This window comes from Notamacropus eugenii, chromosome 1 (genome assembly GCF_028372415.1).
Source record: "Notamacropus eugenii isolate mMacEug1 chromosome 1, mMacEug1.pri_v2, whole genome shotgun sequence".
In the NCBI taxonomy this organism is placed as follows: Eukaryota; Metazoa; Chordata; class Mammalia; order Diprotodontia; family Macropodidae; genus Notamacropus; species Notamacropus eugenii.
Window position 1 is genome coordinate 247,148,498 of NC_092872.1, and position 22,568 is coordinate 247,171,065.

At 35.3% G+C, this 22,568-nt stretch overlaps 1 protein-coding gene across 7 annotated transcripts in view; it reads right to left on the bottom strand.

Annotated features, from left to right (window-relative positions):
• The window catches only part of LOC140517308 (olfactory receptor 13A1-like), a 107,870-nt gene that overhangs the window by 57,043 nt on the left and 28,259 nt on the right, over nt 1-22,568 (bottom strand). For 2 of the 7 annotated variants that reach the window (XM_072628448.1, XM_072628443.1), the window contains exon 5: nt 11,989-12,163. The exons of 1 other annotated variant lie outside the window; for it this stretch is intronic. Coding sequence is in view for 1 of the 6 variants with exons in the window: in XM_072628445.1 (XP_072484546.1) it covers nt 4,979-5,908 (930 nt within the window). In the remaining 5 variants the exon portion in view is untranslated. Of the gene's footprint in view, nt 1-473; nt 5,983-11,988; nt 12,164-14,187; nt 17,246-18,287; nt 18,789-22,568 lie in introns of those variants that run through there. 4 more of the 7 variants (XM_072628445.1, XM_072628446.1, XR_011971540.1 and 1 more) reach the window with 4 other exon arrangements.

A 22,568-nucleotide genomic window follows, 5' to 3' on the forward strand; every position in this document is an offset into this window, starting at 1 on the left:
TCTCACCCCTTAATTTCATTTTTTTAAGGTATGATCCCATCCTATTCACTTCACCTTGTGCTCTCTGTCTGTGTTTGTGTGTGTGTGTGTGTGTGTGTGTGTGTGTTCTGTCTTTCACGTGGTGAGTCTGTTATATTTCATGATTGACAATTGTGCCAGTATATTCATGGCCACCGTCTGCTCTGTAAATATCATCTTGGAAATGCAATACTTAAGTTGTTTTAGAGAGCATTTATATAGAGTCACAGTATAATATTCATGACCTATAAGTTTCCTTCCATTTCCGAAATTCTAACTTAGAAGGATATAGAACTCATTCCCCCCAATCCAAGATATTGCACTGGGAAAAAAAAAAAACAACACAATATTGAGGGGTCTGTACATATTTATGAAAGACTGATATATATGAGACTATGCTTTTTTAAAAAAGTATTGGATATTCTTTTTTTATCTTTCACGCATATTAAAACACAATTTTTATTTTCAAGTTTATTTTATTATTATTTATGAATATTTATAAATTATTCCCACTTCATGAAGCATTTCCTATAACAAAACAAAGCTAATAATACAGTGACTTTATATTAAAATTCATTCAGCATTTAACATCTGTAACATTGCTACCTCTCTATTTAAAAAAAGTAATTGGAAATCCATTGTCTCTCCTCTTCTCTAACCTCACTGAATAAAAAACACACACCTTTTAACAAAGATGTATCATAAGGAAAACAAATTCCCTCAACAGTAATATACATATAATATATATAATGTATATATACATATATATGTGTGTGTGTGCATACACACGTGTGTGTACATAAGCACATATATATAAATATATATAATTGATATATAAAGTTCAAAGGACATTTGATTTTAGTAACTTGATAATTCTAAACTGTTTTCCATAGCAGTTTTGTCCACTGAAAGGGATATGATCAGTCTCATTAATCTACCAGTTTTCCAACCACTCCATAGACTCTGGATCCCTTTTTTAAAATTATCTTTGCCACTATGATGAGTGAGGTGGAATCTCAAAATTTCACTGACTTTATCTTTTTCTATTTCATAGTGATTTAGACACATTTTCATATTACCATAACCACCCGGATTTTCTCCTTTGAGATCCCTCTTTTATCTTAGGTCATTCACCACTTAGGGGTTGGTTGTTTTTCCTACAAATTTTAATCAACTCTTTAGTTATTTAGAAACTGCAATTTTCTAAACAAATTAATTTAATGAGATAAACTTGTTGCAAAGATTTTTCTTGTTAATTGTTTATGTCTCAATTTTAGTTTTATGAGATTTACTTGTGTATTACATTTTAAATTTCATATAATCAAAAATATTCATGTTATCTTCTGTAAAGCTTTTCCTTGTTTGGTCATGAACCTCCATTAATCCATAGATATGATGGATAATTTCCCTCATGTTTTTCTAATTTATTTATAGTATGACCTTTTATATGTAGATCATCTACCCATTTGGAGTTTATCTTTGTCAGTAGTGTGATGTGTTCATCTAAATTTAATTTGTTTCATAACTGCTGTCCAGTTTTCCCATCAATGTTGTTATTCTTCTTCAATAATGAGTCTTTATCTCAGCAGCCGAGGTCTTTGTAGTTATTGATTTATAAGAGGCAGCTAGCTGGCTCAACTGATAGAGCAATGGGCTTGGAGTCAGGAAGATATAGCCTCAGAAGCTTAAAAACTGCATGACCCTGGGCAAGTCACATTGCCTCTGTTTGCCTTAATCCATTGGAGAAGGAAAAGGTAAACAATTCCAGCATATTTGCCAAGAAAACCCCATGGACAGTATGTTCCCTAGGGTCATAAAGAGTTATGAATGAATAATGAACAGGGAATTAGATACATTTGGTTATCTGTGTTATGTACATAATCTGTTCCACTGTGTTCTTTCTCTTCTTTATAAACAGTACAAAACTGCTTTTTGAATTACTTATTTATTTCTGTTTAGATTTATCTAGAATTGATGAGAATAAAATGAGATTCCTCCAGTATAATCATTTTATTATTTTTCTCCTCTTTAAAGCATTTAGATTTTTCTGTAGAAATTAGGAAAAAATGCAATTGGATACATAGGTACTAAGTATTGAAATAAATTCATTATACCTTTCAACAAAATGCAGTTTACTTGTTTAGCTCTTTTAATAAAGCCTATTTTTCTGATGCATTTACTGGAATTATAATGGACACTCTTGCTTTTCTGCATTCATCTGAGGAATAATGGACTTTATTCTAAGCTTTTATTTCAAATGTGTATAAGTCTCTCTGTTTCAACTGTATTTACTGGAGAAGGGATTTTTAAAAACATTTGCCTTCTAGTTAATTCTTCTAACCTCTTTTATAGGTGAATTCATTGCAAGTATGCTCATTGGTATGATTAATTGTTTACTTCCTTCTCTTTTGTTCTCTGATACTTTTCCTTGTCTATTCTCTTTTCTTCCTATGTCTTTAAAGTTATTTCTCTTTTCTCCACTTTCAACCTTTTCCTTACAATCCTCTTTCCAAGCTAAAGATTTGTTATATTTAAAAACTAGCAAATTCCTGAATATACTTTCCCACTTATGTTTCTCCTTTTCCTCTTCTTTTTTCTTACAACTATCCCTGCTCAACTGAATATATTTACACAATAAACTCTGTGTGTGTCCCGCTCTCTTTTGAGCAATTTAGATTAACCTTTAATTCAAGGGACATCCAAGTTCCCCACTCTGTCCTTGTTTGCATATATAGGTCTACTTGTAAAAGTTGATGTCTTAACAAAGTTTGCCTTTTTCTCCCAACTCCCCTTAATGTATATTCTCCTACCACCTCGTTTCTCTCTTTTTTTACATCTTCAAAAAAAAAATTGCTGATCAGTCTTTTCCCAGTTGACTTGCTATATGACCCCTGTGATCATAGAGTTCCAAAAGAAATCTTTTAACTTGCTCATCCACCTCCATTGGAATAAAAACATGTTTGTATCTATGTTTCAAAGTTCCTTTTCAGTTCTATTGTTTTCAGTAATACTTAAAATCCAAGCCATTCAAAATTTATCTTTGTTCATACGATTTACATCCAGTTTTAGTGGGGAAAATATTTTTGGTTGTAGACCTTTGCATTTTGTCTCATAGAATATATCACTCCATGTTTTCCGTTTATTTGAAGTGATAGCTGCTAATCTAATTCAGTCTTAATTGTGATTCTTCAATATTTTAATTCTTTCTGACTGGTTAAATTTTTTTTTCTTTTCTCTGGAAGCTCTGGATAATGGCAATAATATATGTAGGAATTTTTAATTTGGGATTTCTTTGAGGAGATCATCAGTGTATTCTTTCTGTTTTCAATTTTCCTTCTTATCGTTCTTATATCTTTGCCTATATTAAATAATCATTTCCTGAAAAATGATATGCAAACTCCTGGATTTTTTGGGGGTTTTCTGTTTACGAAGTTCAAGTCATCCTATTGTAACCTGGCTCAAGAAACATAAGTCATATTTGTAAAATAAGGCCCACATTTTTGAGAATCCCAATTCTCACACTGGAACTGTGAGTGATAATAAATGCTGGAAAGACCTACCTTCTTCCTCACAATCGAAAGATTATCCCTATTAGTTTTCTTTGAGAAATAACTATAAATTGCAAAGGAGAATGTGTGATGCACCAAAAAATTTCTTGGCAAATTTGACCCATTAAGTCTTCAGTTATCTCATCTTGATCTTTTTTCCAAGTCTATCCATTTTGAAATCAAATATCTTATAGTTTTTTCAATTTCATGTTGATTCCTAGAATCGTTAATTTGTTCCATTCTGATTTTTAGTGAATTTTGACTAGAGCACACTTTTATATCTCTCCTGTTAAAATACGAGGCTTTATTTCCAATTTGCTCTTCTTCTTCCCTAGGCCAGCTGGTGAGATAGCAAGCACAACACTGAGTTCTAATTAGGAAGCTTGGAATTCATATCTGACCTCAAACACTTACTAGCTCTATGACCCAGAGGACTTCACTTAACTTCTATTTTCTCTCTGCTTCCTCAACTACAAAATTTGTATAATCACAGCGTGCATATTTCAGGTGGTTGAGAGGATCAAAGTTCTTAGTACAGTGCCTGGCACATAGTAGAGACTGTATAAATGCTTATTCCTTTCCCCTCCACAGCTCTCATTTATTTCATAATTTAAAAAAATGTATCATGACTCTGAAGAAATTCCGTTGCTCCTGTGGGCATACTTGTTTCTTTCAGGTTCTTATTATACGGGGGTTGGATATTTTTCTCTTCTGTGTTGGTGTTTTGATCATTCCTGAAATAATAAGAGTCTTTTTTTCCTTCTTTAATTGTTCATTTTTGTTGCTGAGGCCTCAGTTGAGTTCTAGATTTCTACCTATCCTTCATATTATCAGAATTTCTCTATTCTTTTTCCATTTCCACAATCACCAAAATTCTCTAGTACTATCAGCCTTAGCTGAAGCCTTTGGATGAGGAGAAAGAATAAGGAGAGGGCTTTTCTTTACTTCATAATTAAATCAAAGAAAGTCATCTTGTACTGTAAGAGACCTAATGGAGGCCTTTTCAATTGCACCTGAAGCCTATCAGTTCACAATAAAAATTTCAGTGTCTCACCTAATTATTTGACATCAGAGTATAGGCAACCACATCTTCAAATGAATTATCACTTAGAATACCCCTTGGCTGCAAAATTCTGTTCTGCTTAAACCATGGATCTGACATAATGTGGCACTTTGAAAGTTTCTGTGTGATTCATTGGACACATTGTGACTTTTTCTTCACTAAAATCTTCAAGAAAAAAATGTAATGACTGAATTTGCTGGTTCACCTAAGAAAACATGTTGAGTTCAGGAGCATTGCCTACCAGGAGAAACGATATATGAACTTCTCCAGGTTGTGATACATATACAATTTTGATTCAAAGAGATTCTCAATCCTATTTTCCAGCTGTATCAGTTTGTCAAATGGTCAATTATTTCCTAAGAAAAGGACATAATTTATTGAGTGCTACTTTCACATCCTTATTTCTCAGGGAATAGATTAGAGGGTTTATGGCTGGGGTCACTATGGCATAAATCACTGAGGCTACTTTGCCTTTCTTCAGAGACTGGCCTAAACCAGGAAGAATGTATATATAAATTATAGTGCAGTAATACAGGATAACCACAATAAGGTGGGAGGAACAAGTGGAAAATGCTTTCTTCTTCCCTTCCTTGGTCTGGATCTTCAAGATGCTGGAGATGATGAAGCCATAGGACACCAGGATGAGCAGGAAATTGAAAATAGCAAAGAACATGTCTGCCACAACTACCATTACATTGTTGACATCAGTTGAGGAGCAAGAGAGAGGCAATAGAAGAGGAATCTCACAAAAGTAATGATTAATGACATTGGGGCCACAGAATGACAAACGAACAGTCATGATGGTTTGTATTGTTACGTTGACCCCACTGATAACCCACACTGTACATGCCATTAAAATGCAAGCTGTCTTGCTCATGATAGTGGTATAGTGGAGGGGTTGGCAGATGGCTGCATACTGATCATAGGCCATGGCTGTGAAAAGCAAGTCCTCAGCCCCCAAACACAACGTTAAGAAATATATCTGAGTTAAGCAGCCACTGTAGGAAATGGTGTTCTTGGTCATTAGGTTCTGCAGCAACTTAGGCACCACAGTTAAGGTGGAGAGAACATCCAGCAAGGCCAAATTTATAAGGAAAAAGTACATGGGAGTATGAAGGCCTGGATTTAGGCTAATCACAGTGATAATGAGTGTGTTACCTGTAAATGCCACTACAAAAAGTCCTAAGAAGAGGCTGAAGATAAGGATCTGAACCTGAGGATTTTCAGAGAAACTTTGTAAGATGAACTCTGCCACTGAGGAATGATTCTTTGAAGCCATATGATTTGGTTTTCAGGTTTTCTTCTGTCAGTGTACACCCACAAAATCCAACCCACAATAGATTATATTGTTCGCTAATGGAAGAAAACAAAGGTCTGAATTAAAATTAGGCAAAGTAAAATTGCTTTAATATTCCAATCTGAAATTTTGACAAAGTCCTCTTACTATGGTACTACACACCAAAATTAGGGAAATATTTGGTGAGTGAGATCTCTTCTCATTGAATTCATTTTCCCTAGAGAATTAAATAAAACATAGGCACACATATCATCATCATGATCTGCATCTTCCTTCAGGGAAGTCATGAATTTTTTCATCAGATATTTTATACATAGCACCTTCGTTGCTTTGTTGAAAGTTCCCTTTACTACCTCAGTCTTGAGGTGAGACCAGTTAAATTTAATCATATAATTCATTCATCTCTATCTGGGGTGTTATGGATGGTCATAATTGGGAATTCTCTGAACTATTAGAGGCCAGAAAAAATTGATGTTCAAGATATAGATAGTGAAGAGCATGCCTGGAAAGTGGTTGAGAGTAGTGGTGTATCTGTAATGGAAACTAGCCCAGAATCAGGATGAGAAACAAAATACACGGGTAATTCAAAGAGATTTGGCCCAAGGTTAAGTAATTAGGTGGTACAGTGGAGAAAGTGTTGGACTGAGACTACTCATTCTTCTAAGTCTAGGAAATCCTCCCTTTACAACACTGAATGATGATTGATACCACCAATTTTATGATTATGGCCACAGAATTAAGAGAGAATATTGCCATTCATCAAATATAGTTTCTAAAGTTGTTACCAACAATTTTCTGATCATTTGTCCATAACGCTGTGTAGCCACTTCTTTAATAAAATCAGCTTTCATATGGAATAAAGATAAATTGAAGGACACAGTAGAGCACAAAAGTAGTGCAAGAATATACTACCAACCATACCACTGGCCTTGAATCATTCTCTGTGTGTGGCAAAAGTTCTAATATGTAAGGTACTTTCTTTACTAACTTAGGAAGCTGGTGGGTAAAGAAACTATTTCTACTGACAGTAGATACAGGCATCAGTGGGGTCAGTAGGTATAGGCACCATTTTTAGAGGTGCCTAGAATACTGATTTGCTCTGGATTATAGTCCTTGTATGTGTCCATGATAGGACTTAAATTTAGGGCTTCTTAGCTGTAAATTCAGGCTTTTGCCATTATGCCACACAACCTCTCAATGTTAAAGGAACAGTGGTATTCACAGAGCTACAGAATGTCAGAGTTGGAAGAAACTTAAGAACTCATTAGTTTATTACTTTTCTTTGACAAGGAAAGTATTAAACAATTATGGACCTTATCCAAGGTCTCCCAGAAGGTTAGACTGAGTAGTAATTAGAACCCACATCTCCTGAATTCTATTCTGCTGCTTTATGTACTCCACCAAATAAATGCCAGTTTGGAAAGAACATTTTCAAAATCTTAAACCAGACTTTGTTGAAAGCAATTCCTCATTTAAAAGAAATTGAAAGGACTCACAAACATTCTAAAGAAGAGACATGTAGTTATCACATCTCATGAAATCTCAAAGTATGAAATTAGTATCTTAATATATTCTCTGAAATCCAACTCTTGTTTCTGTCATAGGACTCCCTATTACAAGTTTCAGGCCTCCCTCCTGCAAAGACAGCCAGGTAGACAGAGAGAATTTTTTTATCAGTAGAATGAGGCAGTGAGACTAGGTGACCTCTGATGGACTTATAATTCTAAATACATGAATAAAAATTCTAGGTTGGCATAAATAGAAAATAATGATCTTCAACATGGTGCTTAGGAACTTAGGATGACCTCATACCATCAATCAACTGACATTTTGGTTAACTGCTAGTGATAAAAAGATAGAAATTTGGAATAATTGACAATAATCATAGCTGCTATCTACATATATGGATAGATATATAGATAGATAGATAGATAGATAGATAGATAGATAGATAGATAGATAGATAGATAGATAGATAGGACATTAAAAGAACCTATTATGTGCCAGAGAGTATATTATGCTTTGAGAATTATGAATACAAGCAAGACAGTCCCTTTTCTCACATAATACTATAGAGAAAACACACAAATTGAGAGTGGTAGGGTAAGGTACCCACAAACTGTCATAATGTAAAAATAACTGGGAAATTGTGTCTGAACATTGACAAAATAAGACCAAAGCTCAGATAACAAAACCTAGAGAGCCTGAAAAGTAGTCCACATTTCCATCACTCACAGGATAGGAGAAAGTCGACAAAGAGCTGGCCTTGCAGTTAGAGAGTATCAAATTAGTTCCATCATCTGATTGTGTAAACTCTGTACAAGTCATTTATCTCATTTGTCCCAAGCAACTCTCACTGTCTAGGATGATTTAAAGATGGATTGATCTTCCTTGATAAAGGAAGTGTTTCATCTTGAACTCCCCATACCACATGCATGATTAGAGAGAAAGAGAGAGAGAGAGAGAGAGAGAGAGAGAGAGAGAGAGAGAGAGAGAGAGATACAGAGACAGAGACAGAAATACAGACACAGAGAGAAAGATGCCATATCCCTCTGAGATCAACCTCTGTGTATCTAGTTTATACACAATTATTTCCGTGTTACCTCCCACATTAGTACCTGAGTTGCCAGAAGGCAAGGATTATTTTAATCTTTCTTTGAATTCACAGCACTTAACACACAGTTCCCAACCCAAAGAATGTGCTTAAAATTTGCTGACTGATTCATGTGAGGATATTTAAAAATCATTCCTTATGAGTAGGAAAAAAGCAATAAATGAATAAAGGTGAAATGGTAGCTAGATATCTAGGTTTGGAGCCTGGATAAATCTGAATTTGAAGCTTTCTTCCATATTTAACTAGCTCTGGGATCATTGATGAGTCTCTTAATTTTTCTCTATGAGGTTCATTGACCTCATTTGCCAGAGGGATAAATATCAGAGATGCCTACTACAAGAGGCTGTTATAAAACTCCAGTGAGAAAATGAATGAAAAAATGATTCATAAACCTTAAAAGTATTATACAATATGAGTTATCATTAGTATTACTCAATGATAAAAGTGATGAAAATAAATTTGATACCTTTACAAATGAGGATGATAGAAGAAACAGGCAAAGAGAAAGAGAGATAAATCTATTGGAAAAGGACTTCATTATACACTGCTTCATTTGATCTGAATGATAATACCATACTATATTATTATTCTCATGTTGAAGCTAAAGATACTTGAGAAAGAGGGTAGTTAATTGACAGTTTACTGCCTTTTCATAGTCAAGTCACTTGCATTTCTTTTTCTCTATCCTCTTCCCCTTACACTATGCCTCCTGTAAAACGAGAAAGTTGGACCTACAAGAAGATATACTATATCAGAACTTATAAATAATCTCTAAACTGCATTATGACTCCCAATTTAGAGTGCCTGACTTACTCAAACTCTCACAGCTCTCTTATGACAGAACTGTGCATAGATTCTAGGTTTCCAGACTCAGTTTCCCAAATCTTAATCCAGTGCATTCTAAATTTGTTAACTGAATGCAATTTAGTGTTAACATGATGTTATCCTTGTTTGTTATGCTTTTTCCTCAGTAATACCTGCCTAGAGTTTGTCTTACCCCATTAGGATATGAACTCCTTAACAGTGAAATCTTCTTTTGTTTCTATTTGTCTTTATATTGCGAGCCCTAAGTATAAGGTCAGACACATTGTAGTCCCTTAAAAAATACTTTCAACTTTGACTTACTGACACAACTTCTATACCATCTGTTATGGGAAAGCATATCAGCAGTAGTAGCTCCTTTATACCATTAAGACAACACAATCATAAGTATGTTCATGGTGCTTTTATAAATGAAAAGGTCAGTACAGACTCTATTCCCATTTGAAAATGACAACTTTCCTGTCCTGAATATGTTTCTCAAAGTGTATCAATGTCAAGTCCTTGCTCACTGACTAGTGAGTTCTAGTTCCCTTCCTGTTCTACCTTTACACACATCATCCTCTGTCTTCATAGTCCCTGTCCCCAAAGTACCAAAATATTAGCAGTCAATTGAGAAGGGAGATTAGATGCTCGAGAAAAGATGTGAAATTGACAAGCCTGGTGAATTTCCAAGACAATGGTTTTTCCAAACAAAGGAGGAGGTTGATTTGGTGTCACCTGCCCTCTGTGATAAAGCAATGCAAAGTGGGAGAGGGAAAAGGTGGTCCAGAAGTAATTGTTACTTTGGTCACTTCTCATCTCTCACTCCTCATCCTTCCTTTGTGATCCCTGTGTCTGTATCCACATCTTGCCATTGTCTCCAGCAAAGAAGACCCAAGGAATTTGCTAAATGCAAGAGTGTTAGTCGCATAATTGTAGAAGGGCCTACTCTGTGCTTCTGATAGTTGCTGGATTGAAACAAATTGAATTAGGACCTTATTGAAGAATAATTTAGGAGGGAAAAATTAACCAGTTCTCTAAAATAACACTCTAATAAGCATACAAAAGAAAGTTCCTGGCACTCTCGGGTTATTTCTATAGTAATAGAAAAAAAAAACTACCATTTAAAAGAAATCTATGTGAATGTATAAAGCATAGTTTTGTACATCAATCCTTTTCATCCTCTCACACTGCTCCAAAAGATGGGACAGATGTAATTATTTTCACTTTGGACATGAGAAATCGGGCTTATAGAACTCAACTAACTTGTCTGATGATGGAAAAAATAAGTAGCAAAGCTAGAGCCTTCTGATTCAAATTTCTAATCAGAGCAGTTTCTACATCTAACTAGATCTAATCAGTTATAATTCTAATTTGATTCTCTTTTTTCTAAGTTCAATTCTCTTTCTACTATGTCAAGATGTCTTTTTGAACAAAGTGGTTTAAACACTGGCATGATTGTTCGATCCCAATGAGGAGAATCACTTAACTGCAAGGCAGTAATCATATTACTTTACCTAAGCTAGATAAAGTTTTAGAAAATATTGTTAATAGAGCAAAAATATACTGTGCTAAGATAGATATTTATATATAATATGGAAGTTTAAGTGCATTACAATTTTATATACAATATAAATGTCTATATACATCTAAAATATTATTGTATTATATTATGCTATAATAATCCTATCTTATCCTATTCTGTTGAATTATAATGTGTGTCTGAATAAAGGAAATAATCAAGTTTTAAAAGAGGAGGACTTAGAACTTACGCTTCATACCAAAACTACATTTTAGAATTTTCCCTTTGATGATTCCAAAATGTTAGGACTTTCTTATATTTTATTGCCATGAATTCATATGCAATGAGAAAGGCAGTGCAGAATGGTAGAGAGAAGGCTTGTCTCTCTCTCAGGAAGAACTGGATTTAAGTCCTATCTCTGACGCATACTTACATGATGAGGGACTTAATACTTAGTATCCCAGGCAATTTACAGCAGGTGGCAAACTATATTAGTGAAGTGAATTTCCATACTAAATGTTCCCTAGTACGATGAAATTATTCGTCTGAACAATAGTACATTTATTAGAATTGGAAGCAGCAGCAGCATCAGTAGTAGTAGTAGTAGTAGTAGTAATAGTAGTAATAGTTGTAGTACCAAAAACTGCAGCAGCAGTAATATTAGTGGTGGTGATTGTGGTGGTGGTGATAATGGTGGGTGTGTCAGTGCTGCTGCTTGTGGTAATAGTAAATTATAGTTACAGAAATGATTGACAATAAAGAATTCCCTGAACATAATTCTTTGATTCTATCACATAATTTAAAGTGGAATTTTAAAAGGAAAAACAGACATAGCATTTTTCATTTTTATCAATAATTATATCATTTCCTATTTTATTGACAATTCTCTCTCTTCCTCTGTCTCTCCCTTTCCTCCCTCCCTTTATATGTCCATCATTATCTCTCTTTACCTGTCTGTCTGTTTCTCTTTCTAATTCATTCTTTTAACAAATTACATAGATACAAAGAGACATCATAAAAATGTAAACATTTAAATTTTAAATAGACATTTTTTGTCCTGGTTCTTTAAGTCATTCTTTTCATCTTATAAGAAAGGAACCATTTCTCATTTGTTAGCAAACTTACCCTTTTCTGCTGGAGGGTAATAACTGGAATATTCTGTTTTTCTAGAAAACCTTCCACACTCCATAGTTTGTGTCCATTGGTCTATAAGTAGGAATTGGACAGGTATCCAGTTATGCCAAGTCCTTTTCCAAAGGTCAGCTAGAGAGAGCCCTGGGAAATGCTGTCATTTTATTCCCTAGAGAAACAATTAAACTATGAATTATCTTCGACTATGTTGAAACTAAGACATGATTATCCCGGTCAAAAGAAAATGCATGTGCTAAGTGCTTTGCTTTTGATGGCACTGAGCAACTGATGTGACTGATGTTTGAGGGTATATTTCTCCACTACTAAATTACCAAATGAATTGACTAGAATGATAGGATGTTGGAGTCTTAAATATACAAAACTCTAAAATGTATTAACAGAACTAACATACATTATGAGTTCTTTAAACCTGAGAAATTACAAAAAATATAGTAGAATATAATAACAGAAATAAAAATCAGAATCCACTGGTTCCCTAAAAAACCTGACAGGCCACCAAAAGATTGCACATGAGCCTTTATAAACTAAGACAAATCTCCATGCTACAAGTGCAAATTTCAAGCCATCCTAGAAAATTCAAGAAATCTGTGATGTAAGTGGAGCAGCACCACAGACAGAAATGTTGCTTAATGTTGTCTAAATGTAATTTCCATTTGGAAGTGCTCAAGAACAAGATTCTTAGTAGGTATATCAAATATTGAAAATCTCCAAAGTATTTGAAAAGAAAAAACTTTCAAAACACTTTGATGAGATTGAAACTCTATGGCAAAAGTCATGTTAATGTCATCTGTATCATCCTATTGACTCCTGGAAATGTTCTAAAATTAATTTAGCCGAATCCTCACAAGAGCAGCATACATTCTAGTAGTCATATGTAATTACAAAAGGCATTCATTTTATCTGCCTGCACCAAGGTCCATAATATATTAAATATTAAAAAATAAAAACAACATAGTGCCTTGCACTTTTCTATCTGTATTCCATTAAGAAAGATAATGTGACAACCAAACCCAATGCAACCAAAATCCGGAGGGATGTAGTAAATTGGGAAAGAATTTTTACAGCTAAGCTCGGGGATAAAGGCCTCATTTCTAGAATATATAGAGAACTGATCCAAATGTACAATCATACAAGTCATTCCCCAATTGATAAATGGTCAAAGGATATGAACAGGCAATTTTCAGAGGAAGAAATTAAAGCTATCTATAATCATATGAAAAAATGCTCTAAATCACTATTGGTTAGAGAGATGCAAATCAAAACAACTCTGAGGTACCACATCACACCTATAAGATTGGCAAACATGACAGAACAAGAAAATGATAAATGCTGGAGAGGATGTGGGAAAGTTGGAACACTAATTCATTGTTGGTGGAGCTGCGAGCGCATCCAACCATTCTGGAGAGCAATTTGGAACTATGCCCAAAGGGCTACAAAAATGTGCATATCCTTTGACCCAGCAATATCGCTACTAGGACTATATCCCCAAGAGATCATAAAAATGGGAAAGGGTCCCACATGTACAGAAATATTTATAGCAGCACTCTATGTAGTTGCCAAAAACTGGAAGTCAAGGGGATGTCCATCAATTGGGGAATGGCTGAATAAATTATGGTATATGAATGTAATGGAGTACTATTGTGCCATAAGAAATGATGAACAAGAAGACTTCAGAGAGGCCTGGAAAGACTTATATGACCTGATGCTGAGTGAAAGGAGCAGAACCAGGAGAACTTTATGCACAGCAACAACCACAGTGTGTGAGAGTTTTTTCTGGTAGACTTAGATTTTTGTAATAACACAAGAACTTCTTACCAAAAAAAAAAAAAAATCCCAATGGAGGATCTCAAGGCAAAATGCCTGCCACACTCAGAGAGAGAAATATGGAAGTCACTCACATAATGTAGCAGATCATGTTTGTGTATGTGTATGTGTTTGTGTATCATGTTCTGATTTGTTATACGATTTCTTTCATTTATCTTAGTCTGACTACATAGCATGACTATAGTGAAAATATACTCAATAGGAAAGTATATGTAGAATCTATACAGAATTGTATGCAGTCGTGGGGAGGGAGGGGGGGAGTGGGGGGTAGGTGGGGGGGATAAAATCACAATTGTATGGCAGTGACTGTTAAACATTACAAAATAAAAAAAAAAAAGAAAGATGTGATGATAATTATGATGATGATAATGGTGATAAGAACTTTTGATTAGATACAAGCCTTATGTAATCTGTATATTTTGTTTCATCATTTATGAGTGGTTTTCAACACTTTATGACCCTCCTTGTGGTTTTCTTTGAAAAGATAATGGAGTAGTTTGACATTTCCCTCTCCACTTTGTTTTATAGATGAGGGACTGAGTCAAACAGGGTTGAATAATTTCACCAGGGTCACACAGCTAGTGACTGTTTGAGGCTGGATTTGAACTCATGAAGATGAGTGTTCTTGACTCAAAGTCCAGTGCTCTATCCACTGTGCCACCTAACTGATTCACCCTTATATATGCATGGTAAAATTAAAATGTCTCAGCAATAAGTGGATGACACAATGAGACAGGAAAGGTAGAATGTTTTCATCTCCCCAATGTTGTGTAGATTTTAATTATACTACAGATAATGAACACATAGGACACCAAAGTAAGCAGGAAATGTACAATCCTAAAGAAGGCATCTGCCAAGAGTATCATGGCGTTACTTACATAGGAAACAGTGCGTGAGAACAATAAGAGTGGGCTGGGGCTGGGAATTTCACAGAAGATGAGTAATACCATTGGGTTTACAACAGGAAAGTTTAATTATCAGAATAGTAGCCATTGAATAAGTAAAGGCCCAAATGTAGCATACTCCAGACACCAAGACAATACAGAGTATGTTTGGCCATCATGATTTTCCACAACTGGGAAAGAAGCATTTCAGATGATATAGGTTGTGAAGAAGAAGAGAAGGGTCATATATGCTTGGCTCTGTGAAGCACAATTGTGTGTGTGTGTGTGTGTGTGTGTGTGTGTGTGTGTGTGAGGGTGTCTTTGTTGGAAATCAGGTTTACTTTCTTTATTTACACATTATGTACCCCCAAACAACATCAAAACATAAATGTCAACCACATATTTGCTATGTGACCCTGGGTAAATCAACTTCTTTCAAACTCATTTTTAATTCTGTTTAGGGAGAAAAATTTTTATTCTATCTACAATATGGGGTTGTCAGAAGTATCTACTGAGAGAAACCATTCTGATATGCATTCCCTTTTTTAAAGGCAAGCAACTTTTCTCTTTTTCTGCATATATTTATTTACTTTCGGATTTCAACATTCATTTCCACAAAATTTTGAGTTCCAATTTTTCTCCCCATCACTCCCCTTCCCCACCCCATAATACCTTGCATTCTGATTATCCTTTCCCTCAATGCACCCTCCCTTCTATCATACCCCACCCTTCCCTTATCTCCATCTTCTCTCTTTTTTTGTAGGGCAAGATAAATTTCTATACCCCATTACCTGTGCTTCTTATTTCCTAGTTACATGCAATAATAATTTTCAACATTTGTTTCCAATACTTTTAATTCCAATTTCTCTCCCTCCCTTCCTCCCTACCCATACCCACTGAGAATGCAAGCAGTTCAATACAGGCTATATATGTGCTATTTTGCAAAAGATTTCCATAATAATCATGTTGTGTAATACTAACTATATTGCCCTCTATTCTACCCTGTCCCTCCCTTCTTTTATTCTCTCATTTGACCTTATCCCTTCCCAAAAGTGTTTACTTTTTGTTACTCCTTTGTCCTATTTGCTCTCCCTTCTATCATCCCCCTCACCCCACTTGTCCCCTCTTCCCCTACTTTCCTGTAGTGTAAGATACATTGTCACACCAAATTTAGTGAGCATGTTATTCCCTCCTTAAGCTCTATGTGAAGAGAGTAAGCTTCACTTTTCCCCTCTCAACTTCTCCCTTTTCTCCTCCATTGAACAAGATTTTTCTTGTCTCTTTTATGAATTATAGCTTGCCCCATTCCATTTCTCTTTCCTCCCAGTATTATCCTCCCTCACTCCTTATTTTTTATTTTATTTTTTTATGGATGTCATCTCTTCTGATTCAACACAACCTGTACTCTCTATGTGTGTATGTGTGTGTGTGTGTGTGTGTGTGTGTGTGTGTGATCCTTCCACCTACCCAATACTGAGAAAAGTCTCAAGAGTTACAAAAACTATCTTTCTATGTAGGAATGTAAACAGTTCAGCTTTAGAAAGTCTTTTATGATTTTTCTTTCCTGTTCACTTTTTCATGCTTCTCTTGATTCTTGTGTTTGAATGTCAAATTTTCTCTTCAGTTCTGGTTTTTCATCAAGAATGCTTGAAAGTCCTCTATATCACTGAATGACCATTTATTCCCTTGAAGTATTATATTCAGTTTTGCTGGGTAGGTGATTCTTGGTTTTAATCACAGTTCCTTTGACTTCTGGAATATCCTATTCCAAGTGCTTTGATCCCTCAATGTAGAAGCTGCCAGATACTGTGTTATCCTGATTGCATTTCCATAATAACTAAATTGTTTCTTTCTAGATGCTTACAATATTTTCTCCTAAATCTGGGAACTCTGAAATTTGGCCACAGTACTCCTAGGAGCTTCTCTTTTTGGGTCTCTTTCAAGAGGTGATCAGTGGATTCTTTCAATGTTTGTTTTGGCCTCTGGTTCTAGAATATCAGGGCAATTTTCCTTGATAATTTCATGAAAGATAATGTCTAGGCTCTTTTTTTGATCATGGCTTTAAAGTCTTCCCATAATTTTTAAATTGTCTCTCCTGGATCTATTTTCCAGGTCAGTTGTTTTTCCAAGGTGATATTTCACATTATCTTCTATTTTTTCAATCTTTTGGTTTTGTTTTCTAACTTCTTGGTTTATCTCATAGTCAATAGCTTCCCTGTGCTTGAATCTCTCTTTTAAATAACTATTTTGTTCAGTGAGCTTTTGAACCTTCTTTTCCATTTGATTAATTCTGCTTTTTAAAATCTCGTTCTCTTTTTGGCTTTTTGGACCTCTTTTTCCAATTGAGTTAGCCTCTTTTTAAAGGTGCTATTTTCCTCAGCATTTTTTTTCGTTTTCCTTTAACAGGCTGCTGACATGCTTTTCAAGCTTTTCTATGGCCTGGGCCTATTTTGTATTGATTTTGGAGGTACTGGAGGCAGAAGCATTGACTTCTTCTGACAGTATGCCTTGTTTTTCCTCATCTGCAAGAATGAAAGGAGAAAGTAACCAAGAAAGTAACCTTCTATGGTCTTTTTTCCCCTTTTTTGGGCATTTTCCCAGTCACTTACTTGACTTCTGAATCCTTTGTCAAGAGGAGGGTCCTAGTGCTCTTCCTCTCCCCAGTACTGTGTTCAGGGTTGAGATTCAGATCAGCTGCTCTACTTCCTGAGGGGCTTTGGGTGGAGATGTGGTCAACACTGAGGGCTGAGGTTCAGATCAGCTCCTCAGTTCCACCAGAGGCTTTAAGTTGAGCTGACTGGACAATAGACTCAGGTTGCTTCCATAGCCGCCTGCCACCTATTGCTGCTGCTGTTGCCACGGCCTGGGGCCAGTGCTGTGGGAACCCTGCTCCCCTCTCACCCAGCTGAGAAAGCCCTCCCACAGTGACCTTTGGATCTTTCTTTGTTGCTTGTGGGATGAGGGATCTGGGACTCTCCCTACTGGGAATTCTGCCTCAAAGGTCTTTTCAGGTCCTGTTCGTCCCAGTGCTGCATAGCCAGGGCTGGGTTCTACTCTACTCAGTGTCCCGTGAGATCGACCTTTCCTGTCAGCTTTATAGGTTATCTTTGGCTAGAAACCTCTTTTACTGTGTTGTTCTGTGGCTTATGCTGCTCTAGAATTTGTTGAGAGTCATTTTTTACAGGTATTTTATGGGCTGTGAAAGAAGCTCTAGAGTATACGTATCTTTCTACTGTGTCATATTATGTCTGCCTCTGGCAAGCAACTTTTCAATGAAAGTACTCTGTCTGATCTTCTCATAGGAAAAATGGAGGCAGAGAGATGTAGCATGCATTAAGTTACATAGTATTTGCCTTGCAGAGCTTAGAATCTTTCATGGGATTTATCTGTCCATATTCAGAAAAATTTTCAGTTTCACAACCTTTCTCTTTTAAATTGTGTAAATGCTTTAAAATACCACACATTTTGTTCCTTCTATATGAAGGTTCTTATAATTTTTAATTATGATTTTCTTTTCTATCTTAATAAAGAAATCCTTTGGTAGTTCAATTGACATGGCACTGATGAAGTTAAAGGCCTCATATCAGTTTTAATTAAATTATTTTATTTGTTTTCAGTATTCTATAATCATTTCCATTTTTCCCCTCCCTCTTCCTCCTTCCCCCTGCCACTCTGTCCCTGAGATGGAGTATAGTCTTATATAGGTTCTACACATACATTCTTATTAAAAGCATTTTTAGCTTAGTCATGTGGAATAGAAGAATTAAAATGAATTGGAGAAACCATAAAACAAAACAAAACATAATACAAAAGATATTGGTCTGCTTCATTCTGCAATCCAAGGCCATAGTTCTTTCTCCAGATGTGGAAGGCATTTTGCCTGAAGAGTCCATTGGGAATTTTTTAAGTCCTTGCGTTTTAACGAAGTGCTAAGTTGACCAGAAAAATTCCTTGCATGCTGTGGTTCTTGTTGTGTACAAAGTTCTCCTGGGTATGCTCCTTTCACTAAGCATCAGTTCATACAAGGCTTTCCAGGCTTCTCTGAAGTCTTCCTGTTTATCATTTCTTAAAACAAAATAGTATTCCATTACATTCATATACCACAATTTGTTCAACCATTCCCCAATTGATGGACATCCCCTTGTTTTCCAGTTTTGTGTCACCACAAAGAGAGCTGCTATAAATATTTTTGTACATGTAGACCCTTTCCCACTTTTATCATCTTTTGAGGATACAGTCCTAGAAGTGATATTGCTGGATCAAAGAGTATTCACATTTTTCTAGCCCTTTGGGCATGTCCTTTTGAGTCAAATATAGAAGAATACAAGTCATTCCCCTGTTGATAAATGGTCAAAAGATATGAAGAGGCAATTTTCAGAGGAAGAAATTAAAGTTATCTATCATCATATGAAAAAATGCACTGTACCACTATTGGCTAGAGAGATGCAAACCAAAACAACTCTGAGGTACCACATCACACCAATCAGATTGGCTAACATGACAAAACAAGAGAATGATAAATGTTGGAGAGAATGTGGGAGAATTAGAACACTAATTCAATGTTTGTGGCATTATGAACCCATCCAGCCATTCTGGAGAACAATTTGGAAGGGTGATCAAAGACCTATAAAAGTGTACCTACCTTTTCACCCAGAAATGCTCCTTCTAGGCCTCTATCTCAAAGAGATCATAAAAATGAGAATAGGACACATATATACAAAAATATTTATAACAGCTACTTTTGTGGTGGCTAAGAACTGGAAATTGAGGGGATGACCATCGATTTGGGAATGACTGAGCAAGTTGTGGTATATGAATGTAATGGAATACTATTATGCTATAGGAAAGATTCATATGAACTAACACAGAATGAAGAGAAACAGGAGACCATTGTACAAAGAGCCACAGAGTTCAATGACTGACTATGATAGACATAGCCCTTCTTAGAAATCCAAGGACTTAAAGCAATTCCAAATGACTCATGATATGCTATCAATATCCAGAGACAGGACTGTGGTGTTTGAATGCAAAGGGAATCAGATTTTCTTTTGTTTTTATTTCTTTCTCATTGTTCCTTCCATTCACTCTAATTCTTCAATACAGCATGACTAATGTGAAAATATATTTAATAGGGATGTCCATGTAAATCCTATATCAGACTGCTTGCCATCTTTGGGAGAGGGGAGAGGAAGGAGGATGAGGAAATTTAAAACTTATGGAAGTGAGTGTTGAAAATTAAAAATTAGTATATTATCCAAAAAAGAGAGAAAATTATAGGAAAGTTCATCACTAAAATATTGCTTCAGTCTCAAAGGGTAGCAAGAGCAAGGAGTAATTCTTTCTCTGCCAAAGAAGCCACAGCACTTGGCTATGGAACTTTCTCTCTCTGTTTTTCCATGTATTCATCCATCTTGATGTAGTTGCACTACTCAGAATCTAAAGTCTATTCCAATTCTAGTATTCCTTGATTATACTGTAAGCTTGTTGGACCACTATGCAGCTAAGGACTCAAATGAAAAACAATTACTGAGCAACTGTAGAAAAAGTCTCATTTTGTCATTGCATTCAGCTATGGTCTTATCACACCTGCAATGATTGCTGCATGCACAGTCACTCACAGAAATCTTTGAATTTTGAAGGACTGCCAAAAATAAAACAAATTAGAATTTTTACTCCTAACCCAGAAGACAAAGTGATGAGAGAGAAGGTATCTAGAGATATATTTAAGTTAGCTATAAAGAAAATCTTCCTCAGAATTTGAATTTGCCAGAAATATACCAGGCTTCCTCCAGATATCTCTAGACACCTGTAATGGTAATTTAATTGGAAGTTCTTTCACATTCCTTAATAGGCCCATGTGACCTGCCTGGGTCACATGCCAGTCTGAGTCACATGGAGTGTGTGGTGAGAGGTGTTTGTTGAATGGGTGGTACAGAAAGAGTGGAACAGGAAGAGGCAGAGCTAGAGCAGAGTAGAGAAGAAGTTAGTCATGAAAGAAGTCAGAGCTGGGAAGAATGCAGGCAAGCAGGCAGCTGGCTAGCAAGAGTGAAAGAGCTTTTTTGTGATTTTGTTTAAGGGAATTGGTTTGTGGGAAGTCTAGCAGGGGGATGGCTTGGGAATGGTGGTGTCCTCTGTATTGTTATTGTGTGTAGGTTACTATGCATAATTTTACATAGTTACTGTGATGTATTTGGTTTTCTGGTGTCTGAATGAATGTTTCGATTCTGTTTTCCATGTGGTGAGTATGTTATATTTCGTGATTCACAGTTGTGACAGTATATTCATGGCCACCATACGTTCTGTGAATATCATGTTGGAACTATAACATGTTAAGTTGTTTTTGAGGGAATTTGTGTGGAGTCACAGTATGATATACAAAATCTTTAAGTTTCCTTCCATTTCTAAAATTCTAACTTAAAAGGATATAGAACTCATTCCCCCTACCAAGGCATTGCAGTGGCAAAGAGAAAACAAAACAAAACAAATGCTGAGGAGTCTGTATCTATGAAAGACTGACACATACAAGACTACACTTTTTTTCAAAAGTCCTGGACATTCTTCTTTTATCTTTCAAACATATTAAAACACATTTTTTTGGATTTTTTATTTTATTATTATTTACATATATTTATAAATTATTCCTACTTCATGAAGTATTTCCTATAACAAAATAAAACTAATAATAGAGTGCTTTGTATTAAAATTCATTCAGCATTTGACATTTGTAACATCTCTACCTCTGTATTTAAAAAAAAATAATTGAAAATCCATTGTCTCCCCCCTCCCTAAACTCATTGAATAAAAAGAACACATTCCTTTTAACAAATATGTATACTAAGGAAAGCGAATTCCCTCAATGGTAATATATATATATATATTTTTTTTTTCCCACCACTCCATACACTCTGGATTACTTTCTTTTTTATTATCTTTGCCGTTAGAATGAGTGAGGTGGAATCTCAGAATTTCTCTGATTTGATCTTTTTCTATTTATTACTGATTTGGAGTACTTTTGATACCTATCTCTTTATATTTTAGGTCATTCATCAATTGGGTATTGACTCTTTTTCCTATAAATTTTAATCAGCTCATTAAGCTATTTGGAAATTGGAATTTTCTAAACAAATTAATTTAATGAGATAAACTTGTTGCAAAGATTTTTCTTGTTAATTGTTTATGTCTCAATCTTAGCTTTATGAGATTTACTTGTGTATTACATTTTAAATTTTATATAATCAAAAATATTCATGTTATTTTCTGTAAAGCTCTTCCTTGTTTGGTCATGAACCTCCATTAATCCATAGATATAACAGATAATTTTCCCCAAGTTTTTCTAATTTACTTATAGTGTGACCTTTTATATGTAGATCATCTACCCATTTGGAGTTTATCTTTGTCAATAGTGTGATGTGTTTATCTAAATCTAATTTGTTTCATACTGCTGTACAATTTTTCCATCAGTGTTTTTATTCTTCTTCTTCAATAGTGAGTCTTTATCTCAGCAGCTGAGGTCTTTGTAGTTATTGATTTATAGGAGGCAGCTAGGTGACTCAGTTGATAGAGCACTGGGCCTGGAGTCAGTAAGACATAGCCTCAGAAATTTAAGAACTGCATGACCCTGGGCAAGTCACATTATCTCTGCTTGTCTTAATCCACTGGGGAAGGAAAAGGTAAGCAATTCCAGTATATTTGTCAAGAAAATCTCATGGACAGTATGGTCCCTAGGGTCATAAAGAGTCATGAATGAATGATGAACAGGGAATTAAATACATTTGCTTCTCTGTGTTATGTACATAATCTGTTCCACTGTGCTCTTTCTCTTTGTTTTAAACAGTACCAAATTGC